This window comes from Syngnathus acus, chromosome 13 (genome assembly GCF_901709675.1).
Source record: "Syngnathus acus chromosome 13, fSynAcu1.2, whole genome shotgun sequence".
NCBI lineage: Eukaryota > Metazoa > Chordata > Actinopteri > Syngnathiformes > Syngnathidae > Syngnathus > Syngnathus acus.
The window spans coordinates 4,774,238-4,793,928 of NC_051098.1; the positions used below are offsets into that span (position 1 = coordinate 4,774,238).

General features: G+C 43.0%; 2 protein-coding genes across 2 annotated transcripts; one reads left to right on the plus strand and one right to left on the minus strand.

The window, feature by feature from the left end:
- The first annotated feature begins 74 nt into the window (after nucleotides 1-74).
- On the plus strand, nucleotides 75-12,617 carry LOC119132548 (NADPH oxidase 4). Its single transcript, XM_037267914.1, has 18 exons — nucleotides 75-305; nucleotides 380-475; nucleotides 2,679-2,789; nucleotides 2,871-2,955; nucleotides 3,967-4,064; nucleotides 5,234-5,261; nucleotides 5,358-5,430; nucleotides 6,977-7,057; nucleotides 7,265-7,412; nucleotides 8,414-8,578; nucleotides 8,685-8,747; nucleotides 9,318-9,378; nucleotides 9,877-9,967; nucleotides 10,412-10,531; nucleotides 10,630-10,738; nucleotides 11,895-11,963; nucleotides 12,141-12,241; nucleotides 12,321-12,617. The coding sequence occupies exons 1-18, from the start codon at nucleotides 249-251 to the stop codon at nucleotides 12,439-12,441; spliced, it is 1,677 nt and encodes a 558-aa protein (XP_037123809.1). The 5' UTR covers nucleotides 75-248; the 3' UTR covers nucleotides 12,442-12,617.
- Nucleotides 12,618-13,098: 481 nt separating this feature from the next.
- tyr (tyrosinase) lies at nucleotides 13,099-18,411 on the minus strand. The gene is made up of 6 exons (XM_037267915.1): nucleotides 18,265-18,411; nucleotides 17,324-18,189; nucleotides 16,219-16,435; nucleotides 15,372-15,519; nucleotides 15,113-15,294; nucleotides 13,099-15,024 (listed from the first exon to the last, which is right to left on the minus strand). Exons 2-6 carry the CDS (start codon nucleotides 18,149-18,151, stop codon nucleotides 14,777-14,779), a joined length of 1,623 nt encoding a protein of 540 aa, XP_037123810.1. The 5' UTR covers nucleotides 18,152-18,189; nucleotides 18,265-18,411; the 3' UTR covers nucleotides 13,099-14,776.
- Nucleotides 18,412-19,691: the final 1,280 nt, after the last annotated feature.

Below are 19,691 nucleotides of genomic sequence, written 5' to 3' on the forward strand. Positions count from 1 at the left end.
ATATTGACTTGAGCGGGTGGACGGCGCCCTCTTGTGGCCATCAAGGAGTGACACTAATGATGGTCGGCGTTTTCTGTCTCCCTCTCTCACGCTCAAGTAGTACATAGATACTCGTCAACTTAGGTCGAGGGAAAGAGCTCGCTGGCTGGCTGGCTGGCTGGCTGGAGCGCTCTCAGCCACACACGCACGCACACACATACGTACATACACACAGTTACAGGCACTTTGACGAGAAGGTCGGAGACATCATGGTTGTGTCAGCGCGGAGCTGGCTCGCCAACGAGGGAGGAAAACACTTGGTCCTGGTAGGGGCGGCTTTGTCAACTTTTTCAATGTAGTGACTATAGTTAAGTATTGGATTGCATTTGTGTACGTGTAGATGATGTGGTTGGGAGCTAACAGCTGGCTCTTTGTCAAAACCTTCCTGATGTACTCCAGTGGACAGCAGTATCACTACCTGTACAAGATGCTTGGGGTAAGCAGCCTGCACGCACCCTTGACCTCAGCTACCTCAGTCATCACTTGTCAATTATCCATGTTTCTAAGACAACCTAGAATATTCATATAAGAAACACTGCCCACACACTGTTTACATTTAATGATATTTTACATCACAACCCATCCCATTCACATTTTGGGGCATCATATGTGGTGGTTTGTTGCGTGTCACGCTTGCAGCTCGAATGAGTCCATGAGTGTTATATGCACTTTGCGTTTGCGTGTGAGCACGAACCAAAGGGCCAGTTACCTTGGACAGTGGACACACACATACAAACTGAGGTAGGAATTTGATGCTTGCAAGGGCCATGTGATCGTTGTTGTAATTGTTGTCACAAGTTCCTGACAGTGTGTCTGTCTATGTTTTTGTTGCATACGCCAAATTACCAGTGACAGTGTCAGATCAGGTCAGGTCAGCGGAAAGAGGGAAAAGAAAAACAATAATTAAAATTCAAATGGAAATCCATGTTGGATTTTTTTTTAAAGGTGGAAAAGTAAGATATGGAAGCAAGCTGCATGTGTGAACTATTCATGTGCAGCCTGACCGGTGGGAAGCATGGGGGAGTGAGGGGCAAGTGTGGGCATGCTGCTGGCTTTGCCTGAATGCCTTGACAGAGGGCTTAAGCTTCTGTGTGTGTGTGTGGTGTGTGTGTGTGTGTGTGTGTGTGTGTGTGTGTGTGTGTGTGTGTGTGTGCGTGCGTGCGTGCGTGCGTGCGTGCGTGTGTGCGTGTGTGTGCGCGCGCGTGCGCACAAACCAGAGATTCAATGCCCTAACAACATTGAAAGAAGTTGAGTTATAACTTCCTAATCACTTTTCTGATTTACCTGCATCCAGTGTGTTTGTGTGTGTTAGTGTGTGTGTGTGTGCGTGTGGGTGTGTGGGTGTGAGTCCTTACCGTATCTCCTTTGAATTTTTTCCATCAGCTGTTTTTCTCCCTTTGCAAGAGGTCTAAAAAGCATGAAAAAAAAGCACGATAGCTCAGCAGTATAAACTCAGGATCATCTTCACTTTCTTTCCAAGCTGTTCATTGCAAAATTTATTTTTCAGATCTGCCTACCTGCATGATCCACTTCAATCGTTTTGTCGTCCGGCGACACTAATTAGAAAAGACGGCACCAGCAGTGCTCTGAGAATAGCATTAAACGTGCAGGCTGACTCAAAACGGATGCCAAACCGCAGCCGACGGTTGGCATCAAACAGCCCTAATTACCGATCAGGGGCTGGATGAGATTACACAGATGACAACCCTCACGTGCCACTTGAGGCAAACAGCACAGCTTTCACCCTGCTCGGGCGATCCTCCACTTCACACAATCCATGTGGTGCGGCCACTGATTGGTGCTAAACGTTCCATTTGACCCAGCAAATATTCACGGTGGTGCTAGAGTTTGAGACAGACAACCAACCTTTCAGGGCCATTGTGACTTCCCCTTGAAAGAAAACACCATCAACTATTTTCTAGGCCTTTCTTATGCAATGGCCAGGTCTGACAACTCACCATGAGGCCATAGCACAGCCAACCAGCATCGGATGTATCGTTGCAATAAATACAAAGACGGCAATAAAAATCAGTCACAAGTCACAAATGTGAAACATTCTTTAGGCAGCACTAGCTTTGCTGTTTTATTCATCTGTCACATGGTAATTATTTTGACATTGTAAATCACTAAAAGTTAGGCCTTAGCAGAGGGTCACGCTTACTGAGTTTTAAATGTTCACTATAGTATTGCTATTATCGAGCAGTGTATTCAGATTTTTAAATTGCCATCTATAATGTCACTTATAGAACTTCAATTTCATGTATCAGGCATGTTGCCACTCTACAAAACTGACAGCTATACAATGGTGTTTTGTATTTTTTTCCCCTCAAGAATATTTGCCTCGCTAGATTCTGGGTTCAAAACTAGGCCTTGATGTTTTTGTGTGAACCCTTTGCATGTTCTCCTTGTGCTTGTGTGTTCTCTAAGAACTCCATTTTAACCCACCGTTCCACAAATAAGTACAATATTTTAGGGCAACCTATCCAGGGTGCACCTCTCTCGCCAAAGTGCGATGTGATAGGTTTCAGCTCAGCTTTGATCTTGAAGTCAAGTTGAAGACGGCTAAGCAAGAGTAACAAACTTTTCAATGGATCCACAAGCATACAGTATAAAAAATGTGTGTGTGTGTTTTCCTCCAGCTTGGACTTTGCATCAGCAGGGCCTCTGCATCCGTGCTGAACCTAAACTGCAGCTTGGTGTTGTTGCCCATGTGTCGCACACTTCTTACCTTTGTCCGAGGAACACACACGGTAGGAAGTGTCTTACTGTATGTCACGCCCTTTTCATAATAGTCCGCTTTCAAAATTTTGGAATATTTTGCTTTCTTCAAGGTATCAAGCAGAAAGACCCGACGACTACTGGACAAGAGCAAAACCTTCCATGTGGCCTGCGGAGTTGCCATCTGCATCTTCTCTGGTAAAAAAAAAAATACAAAAGCAAAGCTATTAAAACTCTTATTCTGTGTGTGTGAGTACATAAGTGGATCCATGCCGGATCAGCATTCCTGCAGTACCAGCTGTCTGTCCCTCCAGCTGGTGGGGCGTGTGTTCTCACTTTTCAGTCTGTGTGTTCTTGGGAGTCTTCTTCCATGACATCACCAGAGCTCCTCGTAGCTTTATTGGTTGCTTTCACCTAAACACCATTGACTAGTTTTCCTTACTCTATTTTTTTTTAATCACTTTTCAATCTTTCCTCTGGCAAAACCAGGGACGCAACGGTAGTACAAGCCAAGTCGGATGAGTAGGGAGGTTGTTCCAGCATGCAAATGTTCTTTTCAGCCGGGAACTGTTAGATGCTCATGACATTGTGAGCAGGCTTTTTCCTCAAGGTGAAGGAGCCACAATTTGTCTCTTGGAAGACTATCATTTTGAAACAATAGACACAAAAGAAGGACCTGCAAGGACAGACATCTGCGATTCAGCATGACATCATCTCTATCTGTCACCTTTTTTTGCACTTCATTCATGACACACACACATGCACGCCTACAAACACACAATCTCCCCTAGGCAACGTTTTTGCGTTCTAATAGAGAAATTCCAGAGTTGTGAGACAAAAGACAATAAGAAAGGAAGGGGGGTGTTGAAATTTGAGTGAGGAGCCACACATTGAGGAAAGAAAAGAGTGTTGGGGGGGGGGGGTCGTGGGTGTGGGAGAGGATGTGTGTTTGAGAAAAAGGACCCTTGTGTCTCATGATTACGCCCTCTAACACCATCAGCTGTTAAATGCCTGCGTGGCTAGCCTATGATGTCAAGGAGTGTGTGTGTCTGTTTGGGATTGAGTCAGGAAGACATTCTGCTGACTTTCTGCTGAATGGACAAAGAAATTTGTGTGTGTTTTCATTTCATTCGGACCTTCAGATGTGTGTATATGTGTTTGGCTTATATGTATTTTCTCAAACATTATTGCATAATCTTCTTGTTCTAGTTGTTCACGTCTCTGCTCATCTCGTGAACGTTGTCAACTTCAGTCGCAGCTACTCAGAAGACTTTCCAGCTCTTAATTTTGCTCGCTACAAAGGAGAGGTGAGAATGAACATTTTGTGATATAAAAATAGCCTGACCAACATGAATCATTTCAATTTTTTTCCCACAATTAACATGACCTGCAAATTGTACAAAATAATATAAAATAAATAAATAAATAATAATAATAACAAGGCGCACTGGTTAGCATGTCCACTTCTGGAAGAGGGAACCTCCCATCTGTGGTCTCTTCTCAAGGTTTCTCATTTCCCCTAGTTGGAGTTTTGAGTTTTTCCTTGCCCTCTTGGGAGTTTAAGATCAGGGGATGTTTGAGAATATTTGCCATTTTTCACATGTCCTGAGTGTTGTTAGTCACCTAAATGTTGAACAGAGGCTGTGATTTATCGAAGTCAAATTCCTTGTTTGGCACGCTCAAACATGGCGAATAAAAACTCTTGAATCTTGAATCTTCACAGTTAGTAGGGTGCTGGTTCGATTCCACCTCCGGCCCTTCCTGTGTGGAGTTTGCATGTTCTCCCCGTGTCGGTGTGGGTTCTCTCCGGGCACTCCGGTTTCCTCCCCAAAATCATGCTTGGCAGGCTGATTGAGCACTCCAAATTGCCCCTAGGTGTGAGTATGAGTGCGAATGGTTGTTCGTCTCTGTGTGCCCTGCGATTGGCTGGCAACCGGTCCAGGGTGTCCACCAACTACTGCCCGATGACTGCTGGGATAGGCTCCAGCACGCCCGCGACACCTGTGGGGACAATCGATATAGAAGATGGATGGATGGATAATAATAACATAATAATAATAATTATTATTATTCCAATCTTTTCACACACAAAATGAAAAATAAACAAGTAAAATAATTTGGTTGCGTAAGCATGCACAGCCTGTTATCTGTAACTGGGATCTAGCTGTGTTCAGAATAAACGAGTCACATTCAAGCGCTCATCAGCACACACCTGCCACCATTTAAAATGGCTGTGATTAACCCTAAATACATTTCAGATGTTGCACTAGACGTTCGTGACTTTTTTTCCTACTTTGTCTAATGTCTTAAGGTTCAACTGAGCCAGCCACTCCCACCGTTGTGTTTTACTCTAAGTGTGGTATTGTTTTGGTGATTGTAGAATTCAATCATTTCTCATCGTTGTTGTTAAGAACTGTTGGCAAATGAGGAACAATTTAATGACAAGTTCATATTTTGACTGTTGCTGTCTGCGTAGGATCCAACGCTAATCATTCTGACCACAGGTAAGACAACACAATGTTTTATTCATGCACATATTAATTGTGTATTAACGGGGATCGTTGGCAGTGGCACTGATTGGCTGTCCGATTAACTTTCAGTTCCGGGAATCACTGGTGTTCTGTTGGTCGTCATCCTTTTCTTGATGTTCACGTCCTCCTCCTACTGCGTACGGTAGGTGATCATCACAGCCGTTTTTGCACTTAAAACTTTCCAAATCCAATCTTAACTGTGTCTGTGCTTGCTGGTCTGTCTCCACTCTGTCTCTGTTGCGCTGTCGCTCATGACTCACGCTGTGGCTGCGTGTTCAAAACAGAACAGAGTTCTGTTACAGAGCAAATCACTACTAAGTGTTTCACTCATAGTGCTGTCATTACTCAGGTCACAGTGGGTCACTCGCTCTGCGTGTCTGCTCTTTTATGCCTTTAGAAAATGAAGAGAGCTTAAGAGGAATTTCCAGACGCCTCAAGGATAGAGATAAGAGTTTTGAGAGGTGAACCGATTTGTGGGATGATGCCACACAACCCTTTTGAATACTGCATATAGACATCCTTTGTCTTTCGTGTATTTTGTGTTTGTACTTGATAGAAATATGATTACAAATGTAAAATGCTCAATCCAGTAAAAAAAGAAACATTTTTGAAATGCTGACCTAGAGTGAGACACAATGGGTGCTTGTTGTAGACCAGGGGTGTCAAACTCCTTTTTTTCGCTGGCCGCATTGTAGTCATAGCTTCTTTCGGAGGGCCATTGACTGTCAACCCAAATGAATGTATGAGCACCTCATATTATATACAGTATAAGATTAAAGAGTAAGATTAAAGTCCCAATGATCGTCACACACACACCTGGGTGTGGTGAAATTTGTCCTCTGCATTTAACCCATCCCCGTGTGATTTTAATCCATCCCCTGGGGGAGAGGGGAGCAGTGAGCAGCAGCGGTGCCGCGCTCGGGAATCAGTTGGTGATCTAACCCCCCAATTCCAACCCTTAATGCTGAGTGCCAAGCAGGGATGCAATGGGTCCCATTTTTATAGTCTTTGGTATGACCCGGCCGGGGTTTGAACCCACAACCTTCCAGTCTCAGGGCGGACACTCTACCACTAGGCCACTGAGCTGGTATAAGCTCAGTATAAGCTACAAAACAAACTGACAAATAACTCCTTTTCAAATCAGACAAGTAAAAACTGGTCAAATATTTAAAAAAAAAAAATATATTATTAAAAGTGAAGACAATTTGCAATTCTAGTAATGACACACAAATTTGATGCACAATTTGTCTTCGCGGGCCACATAAAATGATGTGGCGGGCCGTATCTGGCCCCCGGGCCTTGAGTTTGACACCTGTGTTGTAGACCATTTTAATAAACAACCAAGGGTCCACTCTTCTAAAGAAGTCAATTTCATAGTGTTGACTGGAGAGTTGGCAATGTCCATTGTGTGTGGTGTTTATGGGCCGTGGGGGTTGTTGTGTGTAATGACCCCTCTAATATTGTCCTCTGATGTCTTGCTGAGTCAGGCTCCGAGCTGGGAGTCTACTCGGGAAACAAACTCATCTCGCTTTCTTCTTTTGTTGTCTTTGCTCCTTTTGCTTCTTTGTCCCTCATTCTCCCTTTTGTTCCCCGCAGAAAAAACAGCTATCTTTCAATACACCCCTCATATTTCAAAGATTTACTTGTAAATACACGACTAATATGTTGACCTTTTTTTTTTTTTCCAGAATATACAACTATGAGATTTTCTGGTATACACACAACCTCTTCATCATATTCTATATCATTCTCATGGTGCACATGGTCGGGTACGTATTGGTATTAAATCAGATAATTCTTACAATCTTTACCAAGTTTGCCATTCTTAGCTTTTCATACATGCAAGTCAGCAGCGTGTGCTGCTGACTTGTGCATGCGCTGCTGACTTGCAAACCAGGACCTGCATATCTTTGTTTTCACACTCAAAGTGTAGAAACCGACATGAATTGATCATCAATTATTTCCATCTTCAAAAGAGGAGCACTAAAATACCAGACTAACATCGAGGCCCATCCCCCCGGGTGCTTACGAGCCAACCACAGCAGCCCCGAGCAACTGGATAAACGTGAGGAAGAGGAAATGCGATGCAAGGCAGAGGCTCACTTCCAGTCACACTGCCCACAGGTGTGTGTTTGTGTGTGTACGTGCGAGTGTGTGTGATGCTACCATGTGGTACGCATGGGCATTTATGTCACAGTGAGCGTGTGAATTGAATTTTGTTCAGCAAGTGTTGAGGGAGTGGGTCCTTTTTATTAGAGGTGTGGTGCTTTTAGGTCCTTTTTTTCACATCAAGGTCTGTGCTTGTGAATGTACTTCCTCCTGTGTGTGATTATGTGTTTGCACATGGTCGTTAAGCTACAAGGCAGCGCCATAAACCCCCCCTGAAACCCTCCTCAGGCTTTTGAGGAGCTGTGAGCAATTAAGTTGCAACAGGTACACGCCAAAAGAGAATAGGTAACAGCACACACATTGTTTAAACATACTATGTCATCCAACCATGTTGCCATTGGGACTGGGTGTATATAGACAGCGGCTGGATTGGTCACAACAATCTACAATTCTAATTCCAACCAACACAACTCATAAAATCGTAATGTATGTGGTCACACAATACTGTATCTTCACATTTCAAGAGCGATAGGCCTTTTTAAAGTTACATGGTAATGGGTCAGTGGTAGAGTGAGTGGTTGTCTCTCAACTCTAAGGTTGTTGGTTCAATCCTCAACCCTGGGGACCATGTCAAAGTGTCCTTGAGCAAGACACTAAACTCTGAATTGCTCCAGGGGACATGGCAGTGCCATGGCAGCAGCCTCTCATTGGTGTAGGAATGCGTGTGGGAATGGCGGAATGTAAAAAAAAAAAAGTTCCTTAGCCTTTTTGCCTTTTGAAGTGTTTTTCTAATAAAATACAAAGATACATAGTATCTAGATTAAACCTCAGTAACACAAGTCCATCCATTTTCAGTTACAGATGAGATGATGAAAGGCTTTATGGTTAATTAACGTGTGTGTGTGTGTGTGTGGTGTGTGTGTGGTGTGTGTGTGGGTGTGTGTGGTGTGTGTGTTGTGTGTGCGTGTGTGTGTGTGTGTGTGTGTGTGTGTGTGTGTGTGTGTGTGTGCAAATAGACATGGCTGTGGGTGTCAGGTCCTCTGTGTCTCTACTGTGCGGAGCGCCTGTACCGCTATATTCGAAGTAGTGATCCGGTTACCATAGTGACAGTCATCAGGCATCCCTGTGATGTCATTGAGTTACGAATGCTTAAGAAGAACTTTAAAGCTCGTCCAGGGCAGGTAAGTTGTATGTTTGGTTACATCCCAGATTAATTATCTTGTATTCATATAATGGCAACTTTTTTTTTTTTGTCCCTCAATTTAACCTGCTTCCATTCCCTCACAGTATATCGTTCTCAACTGTCCCAACGTCTCGTCATTTGAGAACCATCCCTTCACGCTAACGGTGGTGAGAGCGCACGCAACTTCAGTTCCGTCTGGCACAATCCACACATTTAACACTCAAAACACACAAGTGCATACCCATGTTCTCAGTTATGTCGTCATTAGTGTCTTATTTTGAAAAACATGTACTTCTTTGCCCCCTCTGCTACTTGAACTCACTTGATTGACAGCAGCGACTTGTGATTGAGCCACACATCATTTTCCTGGGAACACACACATGCACCCGCCCCCCGCCCCACACACACACACACTGTGCATGACCGGTATAGAATCACTCTGACAGAGAGCAGACTGACCCCTGAGGCCAGCATCTGCCAGCAGGAGGATTGTGTGTGTGTTCGTGCGTGTGCGTGTGTGCATGTGTGTGTGTGTGTAAAATTCTGCAGAATTAATGGAAAAACATGTTGCTTTGGAAAGATATCGCACATGTTTTTAATTTGTCTTTTATAGTACTCTCCAGCAACGGAGTCGTCTCCGTCTACACTGTGTGTGTGTGTGTGTGTGTGTTTGTGTGTGTGTGTGTGTGTGTGGTTTTTTGCTTTGTGATTCACTGTCTGCTGTGTAACTTTTGCAGTGTCCCACAGAGAACAAGGAAACGTTTGCTGTCCATCTCCGGGTCGTGGGAGACTGGACTGGTGAGTATATGCTCACACACGTGCACATTTTTGAGAAGATGGCTTCTTTTTTTTTTATGTGAAGAATCTACAATATCTCCATTAAAAAAAATGATATTTGTGTGCATGTGTGTGTATTATGGCTGCTAATTGTCTGAAGTAGATGAATGTGTTCTTTTTACATTCAGTACATAAGAGGCAAGATCCAAGCAGGGGGAGGCTGTTTTCTTTAGGAGACTGTGACAAATGCAAACTTGTTTTTTTTCCACACACACTCTCTTTGAGAATACAAGAGGGGAAGTCAGTTTGTTTGCCTTGGCTATTGAATCGGCAACGATGACGCGTGACAGTAACGCATGATAACACTAGAAATGTAAAGATACGTAAAAAAAACAAAAAAAACATAATGCTTCTTCAATCGAATATTACAGCTTTGTTTTTGTATGTGTTGTGTTCCATTTCAATAATATCTTGCTGTTTATTTGGGGGCCAAAATAACTATTTTCCTTTCATTCTCAGAACGCTTCACACAGCTGTTACTTCCTGACATTAGGAGCATTAGGAGGGACATGGACATCCTCCCTGTGGTGCATCAAAGAACATACCCCAAGTATGTGTGCATGTGAAAGACATGGAGAGAGATTGAGATTGCGAGACCCCCCCTCCACCCCACCCGATTGGGCTGATGAATTCTCATGCAAGCTTAAAACCACAGTGGAGTGAGAGGTCCTGACCCTCTGACACTGTGCTCTTCCTATTCTGAGTGTGTGAGAGGTGGACATAGAAAGGGAATGAGAGTCTTGTGACAGTACAGTTGAACAGTTCTGATACAGTAGCCATTGGTGTTTTTTTTACGACAATTTTATTCATTGCCCTAAATCCATTGCCACACACACGCACCCGCTTACACACAGACAAACACACACGGGATTTCAGATGCAGGATGTTTATCTGAGCATGTGTATTTAACCCTAAATAGGAAGTCCAATTAATTGTGTCTGTGTGTGCTTTAATTTGTGCTGTGCATCTATGTTGTGTCCGTGTGTATGTTCAGGCTTTATGTGGATGGTCCGTTTGGAAGTCCTTCAGAGGAAGTGTTCAACTACGACGTCAGCCTTTGTGTAGCGGGCGGAATAGGGGTCACGCCGTTCGCCTGCGTCCTGCACGCTCTGCTGTGAGTGCTTCCCACTGTACGTCACATGACTGGTGGAAATTGGTTTCAGCTGTCATTAGAATGGTTCTGCCTGTCCCTCCTCCTCATTGTGGCCCCAGTGACGGCTGGACGGGGCTCAGGTTGAAGAGGTTATACTTTGTGTGGGTCTGCAGGGAGCTCCAGTCCTTTTACTGGTTCGCTGAGCTACTGTGTGCCCTACATCACAAGGTTGGATCACTCACTTTGTTATAAACATGTTTGGTCCACTATTTGCATTAAAATGATTGTATGTTATTTCAAATGACTTCAAGACAGCCCGTTCCAATAGTGACAGATTAGCCACTTGTCCCAAGCTGTCTAAAATGTCACTGAAAGTTTCCCAGGTTTTAAAGGCTCGCTACCTTCTTCATCAATGCATAAGGCACTAATTACTAGGGGTGTAACGATTCATCGATACACATCGATTAATCGATATAATGCTCTACGATTTATTGGCATCGATGCTAAACGTAAACATCGATTTATATCGCCGTGTTTGACCTCGGACATTAGACGCGACTTTATTTTGAAATCCAGTTCATTGTTGCTTGCTTCCTCTTTCCGGGAGCAGTACGCGGCGTGCTGTGTTGTGAGCAGAGCAGGCACGTGAAAGGGGAGCCGACAACTACGCGGCTCCTGGGCTGGTGCTCTGGCTAGTGTCCAAGAAGACGAGGAAATTCGCTCCCCTTTGGGCTTCAAGTCATTCGTTTGGAAGCACTTTGGATTCCAAAGAAAAAAAGATGGCTCAACGGACAATTAAAATTATTGTAAATAAATAGTTCAGTAATGCACTTTAAAGTTAATGGTATTACAAAAAAAGAAAGAATATTCATTGTTCTTTACTTATATGAGAAAAAATATAGGAATTCGATAAAGTTCAGTGTTAAAATAAGCACTTTGTATACTACAATACTCTTGTAATTTCCTAAATAAAGAGTTTGCAGTACCTTGTTGATTTTGCGTATGAATTGTTATAATCAGGATATTGTTCTATATTTTTTATTTAAAAAAAAAAAAAAATATCGATCGTGGAGCACTATATCGTGATGTATCGTGAATGAATCACAGCAGGCTTTAAGATATCGGCAATAATCGTATCGTGGTCCTTTGTATCGATATGATATCGTATCGTGGTCCTTTGTATCGATATGATATCGTATCGTGACAAAACCCGCAATTTACACCCCTACTAATTACCATTTGAGTATACCTCACGCAAGTACGTATGTACTGCATTGAAAGAAATGGTAGTGCTGCCACCATGTGGTTGGTAGTTAACATAGTAAAAGAATTAAAGCCATTTGCCAGATTAACATGAAAATGTACTTTCTTTTTTGTCATTTAGTTATGGCACGAAAACAGACCCGACTACTTTAACTTGAAGCTGTACGTCAGTCAGTCCGACAACTTGCAGGTATGTGATCCACAGGTAAACACAAAACACAGCCACACTATCTTTCTGGCCTGTAAGGACCGGGATTCTCGGGTTCCGTTCCTATGGCGGTATGAGGACAATATTATGCAGTGTGTGCTTTGCTCAAATGAAGGGTAAACTCACTTCTTTCTATTCATATTGTTTTTGCCTCTCAAGTGCTTAAGTGAGGAGAAATACCGTCCACTTGCATCACGGCTGCTGGTGGGCCGACCCAAGTGGAAGTTACTGTTACATGACATTGGACGGACCAATAAGCAGTGAGTATGAAGAATGATTATTTTCAGCTAGGTTAAAACATTTGTCCATTTTTTTTTTTTTTTTTGTGTGACTTTACAGTAAGCGAGTGGGGGTGTTCTGTTGTGGACCCAAAGGCATCTCCAGGACTCTTCACAGACTGTGTAACTCGGCTCAATTTCCTGGAACTACTTTTGAATTTAACAAGGAGTCCTTCAGCTGATTGGGCTTCAGCAAGGCAAGCAGTAGCTACAGTGGATTCAGTCACTCAGCATTGGGAATTTTATAGGCTACATGTAATATAGCCACTCTAAAAGAGACTGCCAAAAAGGGGACTTGAACCTTGGCCCTTTACTCTACTTTTTATCCCTGGTGAGAGGGTCTCAGCCTAAAACGATTTTCTACTTTTGGAAGCTGCTAATGGATTTAGCGCTTTATTTGTATTATGGAGGGATCGACTGGCCACAAAAACATGTTTTATTATTATTATTATTTTTTTTTTTTTTTACACAGTGGTCCCTTGAGATAAGAGTAATCTGACTTTACGAGTTTTTTTAAGAGCCAAGCCGCCATTCGTCTAATTTCTTTGCGATGACCTGCGAGCACAAAGTTGCCGCATGTTACAGATACATGGTGACTGTGAACTCAATTCAACTCACTTTACAATAAGTAGCTCTTTCTCAAATAGTGAAGAATTCTTCAAAAAAGAGGCTTCAGGATGCTAATTGCTTTTCCCAGTTCAAGTTTACTGTTAACTAAATATAGAGATAAATACACGTGTCTTTAAAACAACCAAAAACTGTCCAAAGAAAGACCTTAGTTTAATTTAATTAATATAGAGAGGTGCAGATTTTGAAACACTTAAAGGATGGAAATTGAGTCCTCTGCAAAAAAAGTTTAATATCGTTGCAGCGCTTAGAAAAGTGACAATGTGATTATGAGCCAAGTTCATTGTTTGTATGACTCTACTCTCACGTCAGAAGGATCAGCAGCATGAATTTGAATTGAAGCATTAAATCATGGGAGGCTGGACTGGATTAACGGCATTACCATTCATTTCAATGGGTAAAGATGATGTGACATACGAGTGTTTTCAGTTACAAGCGATGTCCCTCAAATTCATATTTCAAGGCACCACTGTAGATGCACAAGTGGGGAAAATATTTCTTATGACAATGAAAGAAGGAGTTTTATAAATTGTACGAAAAAATTATGCACATCACAAACCGGTAGTTATAATTACAGTACTTCTTGTCTTCATTTACATTATTTATTTTGTTTTATCGTATTTTAATTTTGAGGGGCGAATCTCAGCTCAGGTGTTTGGATGTTCTCTCCATGCGTGCGTTTTCATGAATTCCTCTGACATTCTAAAAATATACAAAGTCAACTGAAGAATCTAAATTGCTGTGTGCGGAGTTTCAATTATTTTCAAATAGAAGGACAACAGAGAATATTTGGATCAGATCTGATTTTAATGCAGCAACTCACATACATTTTATGAGCTTGTGAAAGATCACGTGCATTACGATCCTTTAGCACCAGTGCTTCGGTCAGTGTATTCACTTGTGTACAATTGGGCATTTAAAAATACCTTTAGTACAAATATTTTTTATTATGTGTGTGTAGGGGCCCCCACTATTCCAAACATTGCTGTTGATTCAAATTGGGTGGGTACTATAAGAATTAAGGAGGCAAATCCACACAGTTTCAGTTATCCAAGGAGGCTGATTTTATGCAGCACCGCCCCCTGCAGTCAGCTAAAATGTGTCTGTTTTCTCAGTTTGGTCACGTGGATTTATCTGCTTTATTTTTGTTCCACCAATTTAATTTTCATCAGAATACTCTGCTGAGATGAGTGGAGGAGTATAGAGCATATTACTGCACTTTCTTTTAATATGACCTTCACTTTGGATTGGTTCATCATAATATTCATAATGATACATTACAATGCTACATTTAATCATGTTTAAAGCCTGAATATGTGATTAAAGCCTAAATATGAGTATCAGCAAAAACCTTTCAAGGTGAGCTCTTTCATCGAACTTAATCGTGTGAATCTTATTATTATTATTATTATCCTTCCATCCATTATCTGTAGCGGTTTTCCCCACGGGGGTCACAGGTATTATTATTATTGCAACATAGGCTTTTATGAAGGTCTATTGACAGATGCATATGTGCACACACATCCTCAGTTCATCCTGCTAAATGTTTGAAACATGATCGATATCTTCTTGTCTGAATGTCAGCTTGCTGTTTACAATTTTCAGGACTGTTGGTGCACCCAAATCACCAAATTACAGCATTTAAGATTATGAGTACGATTTTTTTTTTTGTCCTACATACAGGACATTAACGGACATTTCACTTCATGGACTATATCTTTGGTTTGGTGTGCACAAAATAGTAAAAATCGAGACTTTTTTTTTATGAGAAGCAATGTGTGATTTGGATGCACTGCCTTGTCATCAAATATGCCCGGTAATTAAAGAATCCGGGCAACCTGTCATGTTGTTGTTACCTAAACTGGTATGTGTGTGCGGCCAGCCAGTATGTTACAGAGTAGTCTGGTAGGAAGCAGAACCATCCTCTGAGCTGCTCTGAAGAAGCGGCTGTCGCTCTCCAAAAATAGATGCCCTCTTCCTCCTCTGGTTTCTTCTCCACTTCCTTCTCGCTAGGACAGCCGCAACCGCAATAATTGCCGTGATGAAAGCCCCAATGATACCGGCTCCCAGAAGCCACTGCCAGATCTCCTGGGCCTGCTGCAGGTAAGGTGTCAAGATTTCTTGAACAAACCGCTGGCCTGAAGTGGAGGCAGACAAGATGACACTAGCTCAGATATGCAAGGCTGTGAAGTTTTAAGTCTCACACTTGTGATGTTCTGCACTGACCTGGATCCAACAGATAGGCGTATTCATATCCCATTGACTTGGTGGACAGAAAATTGTCTCCATTTCTATAAAGCGGCAGGAAAGGAACCATGTAGTAGCCATCATTATGGCCAATGGGAGCATTGGCAAATGGATAGAAGGTCCGTGATGGCTGGTGGGTTCGGAGCCAGCGCTCAAAGATGCTGCTCAAAAGAAGATCATTGCAGTGGGTCATGGTGAGGTGAGCGCACCGCAATAACGTGTTTGTGATTTACTATACCTGTCTATGAAAGCATGGTGCAGGAGGAATATGGGGTCATTGGCGGAACCTTGCACAGAGGACATGGAGCCATTCATGAAGACATGCAAGGCATTGTGCATGGTGCTTTGACCTTGAACCGCCATGCCTGTGGCTGGACTAGCGAAACCTGAAGGAGCAAGTGGGAGTGAGAACACTTAGTCGTTCTCTAAAATCAGAGTCATGTTACGTCAAATTTGGTAAATTATAGACGAAGATTTAGCAGCTTTGAAATGAAGGACCTTAAGCTGAACAGTGCCCTCCATTGACATTAATAGTAACTGCAGGCCTGTACATTTATTTTCGATATCTAGTAATCAGAAACTACAGCAATGGTACTCCATAATTAGTAACTATTGCAGTACTGTACTTGGAACATTACTTTAAAGGGAAATGAAATGAAGCATACTATAATATAATGTGTGGTATCACTGCCTGCTGCCCTTTATCCTTGTTGCGTGAGTGGCTGTCAGAGCAGATGATTTAGTCGATGGATGGATGGATGGATGGATGGATGGATGGATGGATGGATGGATGGATGGATGGATGGATGGATGGATGGATGGATGGATGGATGGATGGATGACTTCTGATTGACTGCCTTTCGTGACCCCACTCAATATAATTGCCGTAGGAATCGGCTGGATATGGACATTCTCCAATGATGAAAATCTATCCCCGTGTGAGTTTGCAAACGGGCCAACAATCCACCTCTAGATTAAAGAGATTAGCCCAAGGATTATCTTCCCATTCATCTGTTAGGCATGTGAGTAGAGTAAGTAATACAAACGTATTAGCGTGCATTTGGGTGTGTGTCTAATGTTCTTACCCTCAAGAACGTTCCTGAAGCTCATGTTGGCGAACCGGTCCATGGATCCGGTCTCGTACTCTCGGAGGCCCACGGCGGAGTCGACATCAGCCGATGTTGGGAGTCTCTGTACTCGGTTGGTATCGTGGTTGCCGGGGTTACGCAGAAGCGGACCTTCCTCGGTAGCGTTGCACAATGCCTCACGTCTGTTATATTCCTCAGGCTGAGTGCAGATCACCTACATGTAAGCAGACCGATACACAAAAGTAAAAATTATATAAACATGAGTTTTTGTTCAACGCAACCAATGATGAAGGACAGAAGTCTCGGGAAAGGTGAACATTTAATTGTTCAGCATTGTTGATGCAATCATGACGAATTTCACCACACCCAGATGTGTGTGACAATCATTGGGACTTTACCTCTTTACCTTTACAATGCATATTTATTATTGTTCAGCACTGGTGTTAGTACCACTACTGGTACACTGGCTCTCTCTTGTGGTACTCAAAAGAATCACTATATTTTAATTTTGGTGGTGCTTGGAGAGCAAAGTGTTTATTTTTAGGGGGTACTTCGTGTAAAAAGTTTGACAACCATTGATAGAGAGGACTTTAGTTAAAACTGCACGTAGATTGAAACATATGAAAAAAATGCAAATACAGCGACAAATTGCTTCTAACGACTACTTCTATTCTCCTACACGTAAAGGCTCCACCCCAACATACAACGCTGGTCTCAGTTCCTTGGCACCAAGATGCCACTAGATGGTGCCAGATTGGTGTCCAATAAAAAAATATTATCATGTGGCATTTAGATTGTTTCATAAAGACCAAATCAAACAAAAACCTGCGTATCATGTAGTTGTATGCATGTAATGTATACTGTATGTTTAACTCAAATTTATACCAATAGATGATGTATTTTAGTCATTTGAGGACCTCAAAATAGCATCTTGAATTCAAATATTTTGGGCAAATTGTGCTAAAAAAGGATCCCTTATGCTATTTTAAATAGTTAAATAATTGGAAAATTTGCATTTTCTGGCTCAAGAAAAAAACATGCTCTATTTTGAGCCAGAGTTGGGATTTTCACTTTAAGGAGAAGTTAATGAAAATATTCTTGCCTTCCATGATGAGAAGACCGACGCAGGGCTGATGAGGTTGGGATTGAAGGGGCTGCGGCCTCCCATCAAACTATCTGTGCACACCTCACAGGTTTGGACATCTCTCCAGTCCCAGTATGGGATAGTGAAATTAAAATCTCCTGTTAACTTCCTAATCTCGTTCTCCCAGTGAAGCAGGTAGACTCGATGCCACGGCAGAAAGGCTGCGGATTCATGGGCGAAGTCGATGTCCGTCCATACGTTCCCCGGCCCCCCCAGGAAGGCGTCCCGTGACACGTAGTAGTGCATCCAGACGAACAAATCGTAGGAGTTGATGTCAGCAAACATAGGATTCTCGCCGTTTTCGCCCATCTCTGCTCTGGTTGCCGTGGCGATGACATAGTCAGGGCTGATGGTGTTCTTAGCCAGGTTGAGGTAGGAGATGAACTTTTGCTGGTCAGCAGCAGACAGCGTCAGGATGTTTCGCCGCACCGATTCCCTGTACTCTGCACAATTTGCTCCCCAGTAGCCAAACCTGCACTCCCCACAGTCAAACCCACCGTAGTTTCCGGCACAGCGACAGGTTCGGTTGTAGAAGGCCAAAGGCCAGCGCTCCCTGTCGTCAATCCCGCTGTGAGGGTACTGCGGACCGTGGGGTTCGTCTGACACTACCACCTCTGTGCAGAAACCGCGGCCTGACAGGGCACCACACGCCGAGCCGTCTCCCTCCCACACTGGGCAGCACTCTTTGGTCCGTAGGCCCTCTGCGTTGGCGCAGGGGCGAGGGAATTGGCAAAAGCAGCTCCCGAGAAGATGCAAAACAAGCACGGCTGGAAAAAAGCTCCTCATGATCAAATATTGGCAGTTAATAGTGGTCACTGGAAGACCTGTTGAAAAGAACACAAACTAATTCTCACCTGCAGCAATAAGTAGAAAGAAATCCGTCAATTTAAACAAACTACCTTATTTTGCTGTTTGAGGAGTTGCCCCGCCAATGTTCCCCTCTGAACGTCCAACCTCCTTCCACCCCACTTTCTTCACCCTGCCAGCAATCTACTGGTCTCTCCGCTCTCATTTAGCTCATTTGGGGGGCCGTCCTCAGACAGAATGTGTGATCTCACGCACGCTCACTTGCGCACACGCAACTTTGTGTGTGCCCTCACTCAACATCACATGCTTAGGATAATATTCCAGATTCTTTCATTCTGTCTTAAGACTAGCTGACCTCTCCTCCATCATACCTCAGGCACAAGTGTGTGACAGGCTGTGCGTACCACCATTTCTCATGAGTCCATTTACTCACAATGGCAATGTGTGGCTAAAATTATGGAAAAAGGGAAGTTTCTTGCAACTGAGGTCAGGAAATTTTTAGTATTGATAAAATTGTCCTTAATATGAATCAGGAGGAAGGTGCGGTGGTCAGCATGTTTGTGACTATATGAGCATTATGTTGACTTACTTACTCTATGTTGGAAATTTGCCTTGAGTATTGGTGGCTGGTATCGGCAGCCTCCTCAGTGGTCAATAATCTCAAATAAGGACGGAATGGCCCCGATACTGATACGTCTCATTAATTTTTTAAAGTTGAGCCGTGACTAGTTGAGTTCTGAGACCTGGCAACGATGTTTTTTTCAGTCAACAGCAAGTAAGAAAATAGCCACACCCTGAAATGGATGAAAACGGTTGAATTTTCCTGCTTAACTGATATTCGTCAAATGCAATATTAATAAAAATGCCACGTTTAGATTTGTGGGGACACATACAACATATTATTGTAAAGAACATTTTTGGTCATTCACAAATTTCAATTTATTTTCAGTGGCAACAGCTGAGTGGAAAAATTTACAAATTACATAATATGGAATCTTTATCAGCTTCCAAACTTTGATTGCTAAATCCATCCTGGCACCATTAAATAAATTTGAACAACAAATGAATGTCCCGTACAAAAAAGTCTCCGTGACTGTCTTCATTATCTGTACCACGTGATTCAGCGTGACGCTCACTTCCACAATACGGCAATAGACCTGCTTTCTCCACTTTTGCACTTGATCCCCCCTCCTCCCTCTGGGCTCACATGGGCCACTATGATCTGGCACAAGCTAGAAGTTTGCGCAGAACTCGAGACCTTCAAGTGGTCACATGCTGCCGCATACCAGGCACGGGATGCGGCTTATCTGCAGCACCAACTCACTAGAGCGCACAGGAATGAGCATCACAGGGTAGATCTGACCGCGAGGCACCTCTGGGAGAACGCGCGCTAGTTGCGTGCGCGCGCGCGCATGGGTGTGCGTGGAGTCAAAGACAGAGCTTTCAATCTTTCCAAGAATTCTTCTGTAAAGTAACAACTTCAACCCCGGGAAAATTTTATCTCATGACGCACGTCCAA

Bases quoted from the DNA above. Each gene is read 5' to 3' on its own strand.
- LOC119132548 (XM_037267914.1), top strand. From the start codon at position 249: ATGGTTGTGTCAGCGCGGAGCTGGCTCGCCAACGAGGGAGGAAAACAC. The intron at 9,968-10,411 runs GTATGTGTGCAT...GTGTATGTTCAG, and splicing joins CATCAAAGAACATACCCCAA to GCTTTATGTGGATGGTCCGT. The intron at 11,964-12,140 runs GTATGTGATCCA...TTGCCTCTCAAG, and splicing joins GTCAGTCCGACAACTTGCAG to TGCTTAAGTGAGGAGAAATA.
- tyr (XM_037267915.1), bottom strand. From the start codon at position 18,151: ATGAGGAGCTTTTTTCCAGCCGTGCTTGTTTTGCATCTTCTCGGGAGC. The intron at 15,295-15,371 runs GTATAGTAAATC...TCTTTTGAGCAG, and splicing joins CACCATGCTTTCATAGACAG to CATCTTTGAGCGCTGGCTCC. The intron at 15,025-15,112 runs GTCAGTGCAGAA...CCTCCACTTCAG, and splicing joins CGCCTATCTGTTGGATCCAG to GCCAGCGGTTTGTTCAAGAA.